The sequence below is a fragment of the Callithrix jacchus genome, chromosome 8 (assembly GCF_049354715.1).
Source record: "Callithrix jacchus isolate 240 chromosome 8, calJac240_pri, whole genome shotgun sequence".
In the NCBI taxonomy this organism is placed as follows: Eukaryota; Metazoa; Chordata; class Mammalia; order Primates; family Cebidae; genus Callithrix; species Callithrix jacchus.
Genome location: NC_133509.1, coordinates 20,129,895 through 20,144,946, shown reverse-complemented (window position 1 = coordinate 20,144,946; position 15,052 = coordinate 20,129,895). Strand labels below are relative to the sequence as shown.

Here is a 15,052-nt window from a genome sequence, read left to right as displayed (position 1 = left end):
TGAGACAGAGTCTTACTCTGTTGCCCATGCTGGAGTACAGCGGTGCGATCTTGGCTCACTGCAACCTCTGCCTCCTGGGTTCAGGTGATTCTCCTGCCTCAGACTCCTGAGTAGCTGGGATTACAGCAGCCTGCCACCATGCCCAGCTAATTTTTGTATTTTTAGGAGAGATGGGGTTTCCCCATGTTGGCCAGGCTGGTCTAGAAAACCTGACCTCAGGTGATCTGCCTGACTTGGCCTCCCAAAGTGCTGGGATTACAGGCGTGAGCACTGTGGCTGGCCCTATCTGCTGTTTTTTGATGTAAATTAATTTTGTCTCCCCTAATTGATAAGAACCCCGAAGGTAAGGAACTGTTATCTTCTGCTCCTCTATGGTTTGCACGGCTAAACAAAGGTAGAACCTCAGAGAGGTCTACCTCTAGGGGTGCTGACAGACAGGTGGAAGACTTACCCTCAGGTTGTGTTTCTACTCGCAGTGGAGCTGAACTCTCTCCTGAGCCATGCTTATTTTGAGCCATAACTCTAAAGATGTACACAGTCGCTGGCATTAGGTTTTGAATGGTTACCTGCATCTCTCCTGGGCGACTGGTATTCTCAACACGTTCCCTTTTAGACAAAGAAGGATTTGGAAAAAAAACAGCAGACATTAGGAATACTTCTAGAATGCAGTTTCATTTTCCACACCATATAAAAAAATCTATCAGTTTAAGTCAAATTAGCTCTCAAAAAATGAAGCTTTTAGGGGTAGGACAGTGCAAAGAAGATGGGGACCGGCAAAAGAGCAAGGGCATACATCTCTGACAAGTCGGTGATTTCTTGCTGAAACGTTACTAACATTGCTGACCACGATCCCTTTCAGAGGAGACACAGGGCTCTTCTCGGGGCCATTTCAAATGGGGCAGCTGGTCATCAACTTTTTAGGCTTTAGAAATTACTGAGTTTTAGGAAAAATTGGTGGAAGGTGGATACTGGAATGAACTAGTGATATTTTACAGAAGATATCAAAGAATGCTATGTATATTTTGGGTAAGAGACTCTCAGTAAAAAGAATGCTAGAGGTTATGACTTTTTAAAATTGGAAATAAAAACATTAAACATCTAAATAAATCCTAAGTGTAACCCGGTCTTTAAAATAAGCTGATCACAACACTGATTTTTATACTTTATTTCTTAAAAGTAACACTACTTTTGAAAGATTTTGAAGCTGATATGAAATGTTTGACAAACCTTATCACAAACAACTTGAATCCAGTGGTCTAGTATTAAATATTATGAGATGAAAACTTAAAACCAGTTATCTAGGATCCTCACAAAAGGTGGCTTCCAGGTCCTATCTTGGGGGTCTGTGTGACCAACATAGGTCCACAAACATGCTTAGTCTACTGTACTCGTTACAATGAAAACCAGATCATGCAACCAAGAGTTTTCAACAAGTACTGCGAAAAAAATCTGTTTTGGATAAACAGTTGGCTTTTAGGAATCGTCATTCATGTGAGGAAAGAACTATACCTGTCTTGAGAAAGTAATTAAAGAGCCTCAAACTACTCCACTGAAGAAATTATTCCAATCTATTGAATGAAAATTCTTACTTTATTTAAATATGGATAATTTGCCTTGAAATTGTAGATTAAAAATTGTTTAGGTCTACATGACCATATGCTAATTTGTCCTACTGTGTGTGAGCATTAGCATTGCAGAGAAGTGCTTTTCAGTAATTTTCTATAGTTCTTTAAGTTACTTTAATTAAAAAGAACCAAAAGTAGAACGCACACAATATTTACAGAGGATTTTTTTCTCTATAACCAGCTAGGTCCCCTGGAAAAGAATATTGTGGTAACAAAAGTTATTTTTCAGAGATACTTGCGATACCTACAAATACTATTTTCTCTTCAGTTAAATCTCTCAATCACAGGATTTACAACCGATTTCCTACACTTTGCAGTTTCTGACACTCGGTTCTGCTCACAGATGATCCCTGTCTAAATGCGAAGTACAGCTGATGCTTGAACAACACAGGTTTGAACTGTGCAGGTCCACTTATAAGCAGATATTTTTCAATAGAAGTTACACCGAGTGTGCCTGCCTCTGCTGCTCTTCTTCCATCTCCTCCACCTCTTCTGCCTCTGCTACTCCTGAGACAGTAGACCAACCTCTCTTGTTCTTCCTCTTCCTCCTCAGCCTACTCAACCTGAGGGTGAAGACCTTTACGATGATCTACTTCCATTTAATGTACAACAACTATTTTCTATTATGATTTTTTGTTTGTTTTGAGACAGGGTCTCACTTTGTCACGCAGGCTGGAGTGCTCTGGTGTGACCTTGGATCACTGAAGCCTCTACCTCCCCGGTCCGAGCGATTCTTGTGCCTTAGCCTCTGGAGTAGCTAGACCACAGGTGCACAACACCATGCCCAGTTAATTTTTGTATTTTAAGTAGAGACAAAGTTTTGCCATGTTGGCCAGGCTGGTCTCGAACTCCTGGCCTCAGGCTATCCACCCACCTCAGCCTCCCAAAGTGCTAGGACTATAGGCATGAACCACCGCACCTGGCACCTTATGATTTTTTTAATAACACTTTTTTCTCTAGCTTACTTTACTATAAGAATATAGTATTAATACATATAACACAAAAAATATGTGCTAATAGACTGTTGATGCTTCTGGCAAGGCTTCCAGTCAACAGTAGGCTACTAGGGGTTAAGTTCTGGGGAGTTAACTGTATAGTATTCCACACTAAACTAAAAGCTCCCTGAGAGAGTACAGACCAGGTCTCTTTTCTTTGCCCTATACAGAAAAGCTGAAACAAGTTTTCTCCTAGAAAGACACAGGAGGGGGACTATTTTACTTCAAACTGAAGTAAAAGACTCTCCTTTATGTTCACTACCACAGAAGCACTTAGCGGAATGCTCATACAGGGAAACTGCGTCTCAAATATACATTGAATGAATGAATGAAAATCTGCTTTCTGATTTGTAAATCTTGCATAGTAACATCATATATATTTTTGTTTGTTTTGTGAAAGGGTAACAATGGGAGAAATAAGTAAAGGTTACTAATACCTAAATCAAATTTCTATAGAAGTACTACTATGAAGAAAAAAATCAGTCATAGGTGATCTGACACTATTGGTCTGAGGTCCCAGAACCAAGTTACTATACCGAAAAAAAAAACCCTTGGTTTCAGGTTAAGATTTAAGGAGCATTAGAAACAACACTTCTCATAAGTGTGTGGGGTTACAGTAGGACTTAGGTTAGAATGTGAAAACTAAGAGTCAAAAGGGAAAGAAAAAGGCACACTTTATAGAAAGAGCACTGGGCTGGAAGTTAGGAGATGCAGTTCTAGTTCTGGCAATGCTACTTGCTTGTGAGCAAAAGTCACTAATGCCTTCTAAGCCTCACTTTATTTATTAAATGAAAAAATAAGACAGGGTGGGCAAACATTTTCTTAAAGGGCCCGGTAGTAAATATTTACAGGCCAAGAGGCAAAATGGAGAATATTATGTAGTTACCTATGTAACATTTCAAATGTAACTAAAAATGTAAAAACTATTCTTAGCTCCGGGGCCATAAAAATAAATAACTGCTCCAATTCAGCTCAGGGTCCGTGGTTTGCTAACACCTTGACTAGAATAACAGATCTCTAAGGCTTCAACCCATCTCTAAAGTGCTATCAACAGCAGGAATACCTTACTTTCCACTTCCCAGTTAATAGATAATATTAAAAAGTACTGCTGTTTAAATTAAAGTCTTTTTAAAAATTTTCATAGCTGAAAAGGCAGAGAGGATGGACCCCTTGAAATCTCTGGCAACTCAGGTACCCAAAAGAATTACAGCTCATGACCAAGGCATATGTCCCATACAGCCTAGGTGTGTAGTAGGCTGTACCATCGAGGTTTGCATAAGTGCACTCTGTGATGTTCACACAATGAAATCACTTGATACATTTGTCAGAACATGTCCCCATTGTTAAGTGGTGCATGACTATATGTATAATGACCTATCTGTATATTTTGATGTGTATGTAAATGCCTAAAGCAGTGATTCTCAACCAGGGACACTTTTGCCCCCCCATCCCTCAGGGGTATTTGGCAATGTCTGACAACACTGTTTTTGGTTATCATCGCTGCGATGAGGGAGGTACTTACTGTCATCTAGTGGGTAGAAGCCAGGGATGCTGATGAACATCCACCACACACAGGACAGTCCCACAATGAAGAATTATCCTGCCCAGTGTCTCAGTGGTGCCAAGGTTGAGAAACCCTGGCATGGAGACTATCTGGTGAGATATGCATCAGTATGTGCCACAGTTAGCTCTCAGGGAAGGACAGGTTTTGACAAAGGAGAACTGATACTTACTTTTTTAAAACTATGTATACTTTTATATTTAAATGTTTTTAATGATACTCACTCGTATTTAAATTTTATAATAGACCATGGGGTGCAGTAAGCAGGAATGATTAGTAAGTGAGTTTGTAGTTGGAAGAGATACAGAAGTTGATTGGCAGGGGCAGGTGGGCATGACGAGTGTGTGTAAAGGAAGAGGAAGTGCAAGGTAAGCCCATCTGTGTGTATGCTGTGAGAAGGATGCAAAGGCAAGAAAGCTGGTCAAACTGGCCCCGAGTCTTTGGCAGAAATTAGTAAGAGACTAGAATAAAGTGGACGTTTGGAGCCAGATGCTGGAATGCCAGTGAGAATTTGGATATAATCAGATAAGAAGGGACCACTTTAGACTGTTAAGAAAGTTGTACACTGTTACTTTATTAAACAGTACTTTGGGAACACTACCCAAGATAAAGGAGAGAAAAAATGGAGTCAGGGAGACAAAATCAGGTAGTAATTATGTTGGTCTAGATTGCTAGTTGTCAGCCTGGATGAAGATGAAAGCAGTGACTAGAAGAGTATAGGACAACTTTGGGAAATAGTTAAAAGGAAGAATTTGGGAGACCATGATAATTTTTGGTTGCTTCATCACTTTTTTGATTTCTGAATAGAAGCAATGAAGAAGTTAATTCTTTTAAGTCGTAAGACTATATCCTGGCTAATTGTTATATGAACAAAAATTTCTTATTAAGCTTTATCAGCTGAAATTTTCTCGTCTTAAAAACAAGGGGTAATTTATTTACTTCACAGACATTTAGTAAGAATTCAATGTTAGAATGTGTGCCACTACCTGCATTTACAAATTCCCCCACTTCCTGCATTTGAAGTGCAGGCTTGAACCTCCTAGGCTATGAACCTGCACAATGTGCTACTGTACTGAACACTGTAGGCAAAGAGAACACAATGGCAAGCATCTATGTATCTAAACACAGAAAAGGTACAGTAAAAGGACCGTGGTATAGTCTTATGGGACCACCACTGAAACTGCAGTCTGTCTGACTGAAGCATTGCTATGTGATGTATGATTGTGTATTATGTGCCCATTCTTCTATCAGTGGATAGTTTCCTTTTCTAATCTTGCAACCAATGCTATAAATAAACATGTTTGTATGAGGGCTCAATGCATACATATATCTGTATGTCTATAGGACAGTTACCTACAAGTGTGATTGAAGGCTATGTTTAAAATACTTACCCTTCCCAGACTATTGTAATTTATACTGCCACCAATAACCTATAGTGGTTTTCTTCCTAGTGTCAATTAATTGAACACTAGACATTATCAACTTAAATTTTTGCCAGCTTTATAGATGAAAAATGATAACTTGGCCAGGTGCGGTGGCTCACGCCTGTAATTCCAGCACTTTGGGAGGCTGAGGTGGATCACTTGAGGTCAGGAGTTCAGTACCAGCCTGACCAACATGGTGAAACCTGTCCCTACTAAAAATACAAAAATTAGCCAGGTGTGATGGCAGGCACCTGTAATCCCAGCTACTTGGGAGGCTGAGGCAGGAGAATTCCTTGAACTCGGGAAGTGGAGGTTACAGTAAGCCAAGTTCGTGCCACTGCACTCCAGTTTGGGTGACCCCAGCAAGACTCTGTCTCAAAAGACACACACACACACACACACACACACACAAAAGCTAACTCATCATTTTGCTTCCAAGACTGCCAGCGATGGTGAAAATCTTTTTTGTTTTTTTTAACTCTAATGGGCTTTCCCCTACCATGAATCATCTCCTTGTATTATCTGTCTCTTGGGATATCTTTTACTTATAATTTTTAACTTTGTTATTCTTTCCTATTATGGCTTCTGGATTTGCTATCTCCCTATAAAAGCCCTTTCCCATTCCCCAAATGATAAAAATAATTTCTATATTTTCTTCTAATATATTTATAGGTTTTAAAAATACCCCCCTTAATCCATCTATAATTAAGACAGAGATATAACTTATTTTTCCCACCAAATGGATAGTCAATCTCAACATAATTACTTGAATTATCTATTATTTCTCCACTGACTGAAATTAATGTATTCACTTAATATTTACTGAGTGCTACTAAATGCCAGGCTCTGTTCCAGGTGCTGGAGACACTCTATTGAACAAGACAGACAAAATAAACAAGCTAATAAAAGAGAAAATTTCAGAGAGTAGTAAATGCTCTAAAAAAAATAATAAAACAAAAGCAAACAGAAAAACACCACACACATACCAAAAAATAGGGTGATGTGCTAGCAGTAGTGTTCTGGTGAATGTTTAACAATTGGCTCTGGTTTGTAGCATTTGTCACTGTAAATACTCCCACCATGCTGAATTTCAAGCTGCCAAGTCATGTCATTAGGTTTGCAAAATTTCCCAAGCATTTAACAATTAGCTTGGGAACAAGCTGGCTCCGACACACTACTGTGTGACAGCCACCAAGGGGCTAAGTTTGGGCTGGTATTCAGGGAAGGCCTGAGGAGATGTCATCTAAGGATGACAGATAAGAAGCCAGATGTAATTAATGTGAGAAAAATGGGTTTCTGGAAGAAGGCACAATAAGAGCAAAAACCCTATTATAGAAATAAAGCTTATTATGCAGAATTACTAGATGCTTGCTTTCTTCTGTAAAAGCTTATGAGATCTGCAATGAGATTTTAAAGTCTACTGATATTTTAACGGTGATATTGAAACCTGCTGTTTGGTAGGAATGTCTTACCATTTTTATATATAGACCTATGCTTCCCTACCCTTGTAAAACTCAAAACATACAGTATAACATTCAGGTAACTCCATCTATTGGTCAAAAGTTATGTCACTCAGCCTTCTTGAGAGTATTAAAGAAAGGGTCGTGCAATTGTTGAACTTGCCAGTCTGGTAGTAACTACGATTATACATCAACTATAAGCATGCTAGTAGAAATACAAGCTTTAGCTGATGTGTTAGGGCTCCTACTAAAACAGGTATCTTAGCTTTCTTGTTCTGGTTGGAAGAGCACAGTGATTTACTCAGCAATGTGTGAACAGTTAGCACATGGCATGTTTCCTTCCAAAGAGTTTATAATCGGGTTGGGAAAACAGCACAAACACCTATAGCCTAATTGAAGAATAACAGCTTAAGGTAGTAAAAGATCATGTATTACCATAATCAAGTGCCAATATGAGGGATACAAACGCACGTTCAAGGGAAACACTCTCTGTGCTGAAAAGGTAGGGAAAGCTCTTTGAGAGCCTCATGGGACATAACCTGGGCCAAGAAAGATTAACTGAATTTACCTTTAGCTGAGAAAGGGGCAAGGGGAAGTGACTGAAGAGAACACACTGGAAAAAAAGCCTACAGTGATTACACTGGTTTCACTAGAAAGTCAGTTACACTGGGGAAAAAGGAGAATCAAGTTGGACAGATAAAGTGAAGGCAGTCTGTGAGGTAAAGCAGCCTGGACATTATGGGTCTTTTCCTATGAGCAATGTGAGCTCCTGAGGGGGTGGAGGTGAAGAGGAATGTAATGAAAATGCTATTTTAGGAAAAGTCATCACTAACTACTCTTGTTACATCAAGGAGAACCCCTGGAGCACCGCAGCCCACACCACATAAGGGTGTGGCAAATATTCATTTAAGATTACTTTAACAATTTAAGTCTACCTTAATCTCCAGAATGTATACTGACTGAATCTTATGGAAAAAAAGGGCAGTCCTAGTTACATTTAAATACCTTCCACCTCAATAGCCGTGACTACTCTCTCCCTAAGTCATCCCAGAAAAGGACAGACTACCAGGACTTTAGTCTGTTTGGGAGTTTATTTAATGATCTAAAATTAGGGAAGATGCATCTCAGTGATCATATTTTCTGGACTAAAAATTGGTACAGACACCAAGAACCAGGGTGAGCACGACAGGGCTGCCATGGACCAAGAGGCAGCCAACTGGCTACCCTCTTGAAGTGTGACACGCAGGCACTTACCTAGCAATCCCTTCCTTGGTGTAGAACACAGAGTAGGTAAGGTTGTCTCCATGAGGATCTGATGCAGGTGTCCGCCACGTCAATTTGATGAAGCGGGTAGAGACTAGGGAGGCCACGACATCCCGAGGAGCTGAAGGCAGTGGTCCCGTTGTGGCTGGTGCTAGATGGTCAGTAGTGGCACTGGTCAGTGAAGTGGGAGGTAATGTTGGGATGGCAACATCTTGTCATGTGCAAACATTGGGGAATATGAAGGGCAAACCACGACGGTTTTAAAAAAGAGAACAGAAAAAACAAAAAACAAAAAAGAAATAAACAAAACCACGATGGGAAATAAAATAAAATGAATGAACATAAAAAAGGCCATTAAACTGAAGGCTAACATGCAGGCCAGGGTTACTACTGAAAACTAATGGGCACTATTCAAAACACATCACTGTAGAGCAAGCAGACTTTCTGGCCACTATTATGGTTATGGGCAAGGGACAGGGAGGGTGACAGCTGAGAATGAAACATCTCACCGAAGGCACAGCAGTGCCCATGTAATTTTCTTAATCCTGAAAGCAGCATGCAACACCTGTCAAACTTTGCATTAAAGTCTTGCAAATGACAAGACTTCACTATTTTTTTCTACTTTAACATATGGAATAGTATGGATGACCCTAGTTACACTCAAGAGGCCCAGGGCTATCATGAATTCACTGCAGAGCTCCTTTGCAGACCTGAGAGTCTCATCTTCAGCATTAGTCTAATATTAAACCCTGTCCTCTGTATCTGGTAATCCCGTGGGGAAGGTTGACAAACTTATTCTCTTTAAGTTGTACTTTGCTGTTCTGTCAACTCGTTTAAAACTATGACAGTATAAAATCCTGAACCCAAAATTCCAAAGCCAAAAAGTGCAAGTCAGGTAGCAAATCTGTTTGTTACACTCCTCCCTGCGATGTATACTGAAACAGCCTCAGGGACTGGATGGGAGAGAGGAAGCAGTGGGAAGTCAAAGCTTTGCTAGTCAAAAGCCACTTTGTACAGCTGTAGCCATGGGTGACTTCATGACTTCCAAGGCAGCCAATTCTGCTGATGGACAGTCCTGACTGCAGAAGACTATTCCTAATATTGAACCTAAAATATCTTTCATTTTGGAGTTAGAAAGTACAAGTTTAATCTCGCAAGTTTAACTGAAAGAGTTCATCAGAGTCATGTCTGAACCTTAGCAGGGAAATCAGTAGGAGAGAAGTAGAGAGGAAAACATGAAAACTGGAATCTAGCTATTTTTTTTTTTTTTGAGACAGAGTCTCACTGTCACCCAGGCTGGAGTGCAATGGCATGATCTTGGCTCACTGCAACTCCTGCCTTCCAGATTCATGCGATTCTCCCACCTCAGCCTCCTGAGTAGCTGGGACTACAGGCTCGCACCACCACATCCAGCTAATTTTTGTATTTTTAGTATAGATGGGGTTTCACCATGTTGGCCAGGATGGTCTCAATCTCTGGACCTCTTGATCCACCCACCATGGCCTCCCAAAGTGCTGGGATTACAGGCATGAGCCAGCATGCCTGGCCTAAAATTTTGAACCTAGTTTTCAATGAAGTGATAGGGCAACAACCTCCTGGAAATGTCTGTGAACTGCGAGAGAGTCTAATGTGATGCAGTCTAAATAAATATGCCAGATGAAATAAATTATCTATCTCAGGGAAATGGCAAAGGAGGACCAACCTAAAAAGTCTCTAGATCTAAAGTCTCTAGATAGGTGGAGAGGGAGAAAGAGTCATCCAATAGCTACCACTTACTGAACATCTTATATATGGAATACTGGCTCTCTAAATAGATAATTCAGTCCTTACAACAGCTCTGTAAAATAGGTACAATCATTATCTCTAACTTATATGTAGAGACTGAGACACTGCTAACTCACTTGCCATGGGTCGCAGAGAATGAGGGGTGGAGCGGTATTAATAAAATAGACTTTGGTTTTTAGTTTAAAAGACCTCTGGATATAGCCAGTTGGGGTCTGAAAACTTGACTTCCAGCTCTTGTTGTGCAAATCACACATGAGAACCTTGTTCTCTCTCATTCTTCCTTGTTTTTTTTCCCCTCCTCCTTTGGTAGTGCTTTTAAGAGTGTAGACTGCTATAAGAATGCAAGATTATGCAGTTCTAGTCCAGATGTTAAGTACATGCTTCACTAAAGCAAGTGTCAATGCCACAAAAAGTGAACTCTGAATGGTTGCTGAGGCCTTGAAGTACTGTACACATCAACAGATGCATTGCCTTAGAGGAAATAAACACCTCTCATTCACAGCTTTCATACTTTTTCTTCATATGTTTTGTCAGTTTACCCAAACAATAACCCTATGCCTGGGAAATGACAGGATTAGATGCTGAGATAAAGGTTAGGAAGGAGTCAAAGACTTCCGAGTTACTGGCATAGGAGACTGGAGAGCTGGAGGTGCCATTAATAGAGAAAGGAAAGGTTAAGAGACACCAGACTGAGAAGGGAGATGATGAATCTGGTTTTGAATATGCTGTGTCTAAAGCAACACTTCAACACCTATGGAATAAATGAGATGCAAATGAAAATATGGATCTCTGATTATTGTGAAATTAAAACTCATTAAAAAGCCTAATTGAGAAATGGTTCAAAAAGTGGCCTGAACACTCCTGCCTTGACGCCTCATTTGTGTATCCGTCTAGAAACACACTAAGCTCCTTCTAATTCTGACCCAACTCATCAAACTTAATTCTTCCCAACTATCTACTGGCTACAGAGGAAAGTTTGCTGTGTGAGAGGCAGCAGAGCATACTGGAAAGGGCCCAGGATTTCGAGCACAAACACGTATGTTCAAAACTTGACTCTCACTTCTAATATATGAGGTTGGGCAAGACACTCTGATGTCAGTTTCCTTATCCATAAATTAGGAATAATGCACCCCACCTACATCCAAAGCCGATACGATCCAGACAAATGCCAAACAAGAAAAGTGCATATGGAAGCTCTATGCACAGGTTATTGATAGTGACTAGCTTGAGTAACAACATAAGGATTTCAGTAGGAAAGCAGCTGGGAAGGTAATGCAAGCAGGGACGACAAGGTGATGGGAGTAATGAGTGAAAACAGAATCACTCAGATAGGGAAAACTCAATTACCCTACTGAACTTCCATAGCACAGATCTGTGACTCTTCAATGTCATCCAGCGCTTCCTATTTCATTTTTCATGTTTACATTCTATTACTTCCACTAATCTATAAGCTCCTTTAGGACAAAATATGTATCAGCTTCATCTTGGAATCACTCAACACACCTCTGTATAATTTAGATAACCAAGCAGGTATTTATTGAATTAGTAAATGGAAGAAAATTCAGGGAGAACATGAGTGCAATGAAGACCAATGTTTCTAGAATCTCATTATAAAAGGCAGTATTTTAATCTCTTTGGTTGATACAAAGTATATATAAATAACATTTATATACATAAAATGATACACCATTTGTAAAGAAAATATGTTTTATTAGTTATATAGGAGATAAAAGTATAAATAATGCCTGATCATTGTAAATAATTCCTAGTTAACCATGGGAAAAATCCATGCCCACTATGGCCCCAGAATCAACTTGCTCCAGGTTGATTCTATTGCTGCTGTTCCATTTCCTAGCTGAGCAGGTAAGAGAAAGCAACTATGTGATCACAGAGGCAGTTAAGTTATACCAGCATCAACGGCAAGATGATGTAGACTGGGACTTTAGACTTTCGGCATGATGGTTTGAGGAGACTGACAAATCCTCTTCCCCCAAAGCAACTATAAAGCCGAACAAAGCTGTCAAAAACTGGAAACCGACCAAAGACAAGCTGAGAAGCATCTGTTCATGAAAATTACCAGACGTCACACACAAACACTGTCTGAGTCATCTCCCACCCAGCTCTGCTGGAGTGATTGTCCAACCAGGCTAGAGCAGGTCCTATAAACCAGTGGCTTTGCTGCTGTTGCCAGAGGAGCTCATCTGATATGGAGCACTGTCAACTAGAGGAGCAATCCTAGTGGCAAGTGAACAGGAAGGGCCAGTGCTCTGCTACCCTGACGTCGTATCTTATTGAGGCAAGCAATGGATGGTAGACTAGCCATGGAACAAGGTATTCCATGAGGTGAGAAAGTGGTAGGAAGGCTTGATAACCTCTGCACTTATCCTAGGTTGACTGAAGGCCATGTGTATGTATGTGTATGAAGGCCAGGGATTGCAGCAGACCCAAGCCACTCACATAACCTATGGCAGTTGAAACCTGTGTGTGTGTGTTCAAAAGACAACTGAGAGAGCCTGGTAGAAAGCAAAACCTGGGCAAACTAAAAAATAATCAGATTTTGAATGCACTCCCCAAACCAGACCCATCAGCTCAAAGTGGTAGGCTTACTGGCTCAAGGTACTTGAGCATAACCCTTGACTGATCTTTGGTCCAATACTAATCTATACAGACACAGGGGTTACCCCTAGAAAACACAATCTAAACAGATTTGTTTTGTTTAATAACTTGTACAGGCCAAGTTATTAAACAAAACAAGAATAATTGCTAGGGGGTGGGAGGAAAAGTCAGAATCCACAGTAGCTTATGAAAGCAGAAACTGACAGAATTAAAACAAATTCTGAGAAAACACCAAATATTTGAAAATTAAGCAGGCTCTTAAATAATCCATGGGTCAAAGAAGAAATCGTAAGAAAAATTTAAAAATATTTTTTAACAGGCCAGGCATGGTGGCTCATGCCTATAATCCCAGCACTTTGGGTGGATCACTTGAGCCCAGAAATTTAAGACCAGCCTGGGCAACATAGCAAGACCCCATCTCTAAATTTATGTTCTTCTAAATTCTTAGAAGAATATAAAGTCTTCTCAATTCTTAGAACGTAAATTGCCAAACCTATCAAGAAGAAACACAAAGTCTGAATAGACCTATAACAGAGAAACTGAATTAGTAAATAAAAATCTTCCTATACAGAGAAATTCTAAGCCCAAATATTTACTGCTGAACGTTATCAAATATTTGAGAAGAGAAATAATACTAATCTTTCACAAACGTTTTCAGGAAATAGAGAAGGAGAAACATTTCCCAATTCATTCCTCTGAGTTCAGTATTACTCTGTTATCAAAGCCTGACAAAGATAACACATGAAAAGAAAGCAACAGACCAGTATCCCTTGTGATCACAGTACAAAAATCCTTACCAAAATGTTAGCAAGCCATATTTGGTAACACATTAAAAAAGTTATATACCATGACCAAGTAGAATTTATCATAGATATTCAAGGCAGGTTAACATTCCAAAATCAATTCAACACATCACATTAAGAGAAAAAAGAAAAACCACTAGTGATCTCACTAGACACAGAAAAAGCATTTGACAAAATGAAACACCATTTCATGATAAAAACCCTCAATAAACTAGGAACAGAAGTAAAATTCCTCAACCTGAAAAGCCTATAATGAGCACTCTATGTAATGATGAAAGATTAAATGCTTTTTCCCTAAGATTAGAAACAAGACAAGAATATTAGTTCTCATTTCTTAGTACTAGAACTCCTAGCCCGTGCAAAAGGCAAGAAAAAGAGAAAATGGAAATACTGATGGGAAAGAAAGAAGTAACAGTACTTTCATTTGTGAATGATGTAATTATCTATGCAGAAAACCCTCATGAGTCTACCGCAAAAAAAAAAAAGGACTAAAACTAACAAATACGGTTAGCAAGGTCAGAGGATATGAAAACCAATTGCATTTCTGTATTTTAGGAACAATCAAAAAATGAAATTAAGAAATCAATTCCATTTGCAAATTCGACTCACAATAGCATCAAAATTAACATACTTAGGAATACATTTAATAAAACATTTAGGAATAAATTTTAAGATACTCAGGAATAAACCTAAAAGAAGTTTAAGATTTCTACACAGAAAAAACTGTAACACATTACTGAGAGAAATTAAAGAAGGCCTAAATAAATAGATATTCCATATTCATGAATTGAGCAACTCAAAGTTGTTAATAAGGCAACTATTAATATGCTAGAAGAAATGCAAAAGACCTAGAACTGCCAAAACAACTATAAAAAAGAACAAAAAAATGTTGGGGGACTTACATTACCTAATTCCAAAATTTACTGTAAAGCTATAGTAATCAAGATATATGAATAGGCACATTGATCAACGAGATAATTCAGAGTCTAGAAATAAACCTTTATATTTGTGGTCAACTGATTTTCTGGCCAAGGTGTCAATAAATTTCAGTGTGGGAAGAACAGTCTTTTCAACAACTGGTGCTGAGACAACAATATATCCACATGCAAAGTAACAAACTCATATCATATATAAAAATTAACAAAATATCTCGTCTTAATGTATGAACTACACTTCTACAAGACTTCATGTCCTCAGTTAGTAAAGAATTCTTAGACATCATATCAAATGCACAAGACATAAAAGAAAGTATACCCTGATAAATTAGATTCTATTAAAAGCAAAGACTTCTGCACTTAAAAAAAAAATCCCGTAACTAAGTAAATGAAAAGACAAGCAACAGACGGGAAATATTTCCAAATTATGTATCTGATTAAAAATTTGTGCCCAAAATATATAATGAACTCTTACAACTCAATAAGAAAAAAACCAAAGTTAAAAAAAAAAGGCAAAAGCTTTGAATAGTCATTTCATCAAAGAAAACAATAAACACCTGAAAATGGCTAATAAGCACATGCAAA

At 39.0% G+C, this 15,052-nt stretch overlaps 1 protein-coding gene across 35 annotated transcripts in view; it reads right to left on the bottom strand.

Annotated features, from left to right (window-relative positions):
* NEO1 (neogenin 1) overlaps positions 1–15,052 on the bottom strand; it is a 244,174-nt gene that overhangs the window by 59,933 nt on the left and 169,189 nt on the right. For 20 of the 35 annotated variants that reach the window (XM_078333622.1, XM_009005211.5, XM_035259163.3 and 17 more), the window contains exons 8-9: positions 8,320–8,539; positions 452–606 (exon numbers count right to left, since the gene is read on the bottom strand). In XM_078333622.1, coding sequence (XP_078189748.1) covers positions 452–606; positions 8,320–8,539 — 375 coding nt within the window. The remainder of the gene's footprint in view (positions 1–451; positions 607–8,319; positions 8,540–15,052) is intronic. The other 15 variants (XM_002753314.7, XM_002753316.7, XM_078333616.1 and 12 more) reach the window with 1 other exon arrangement.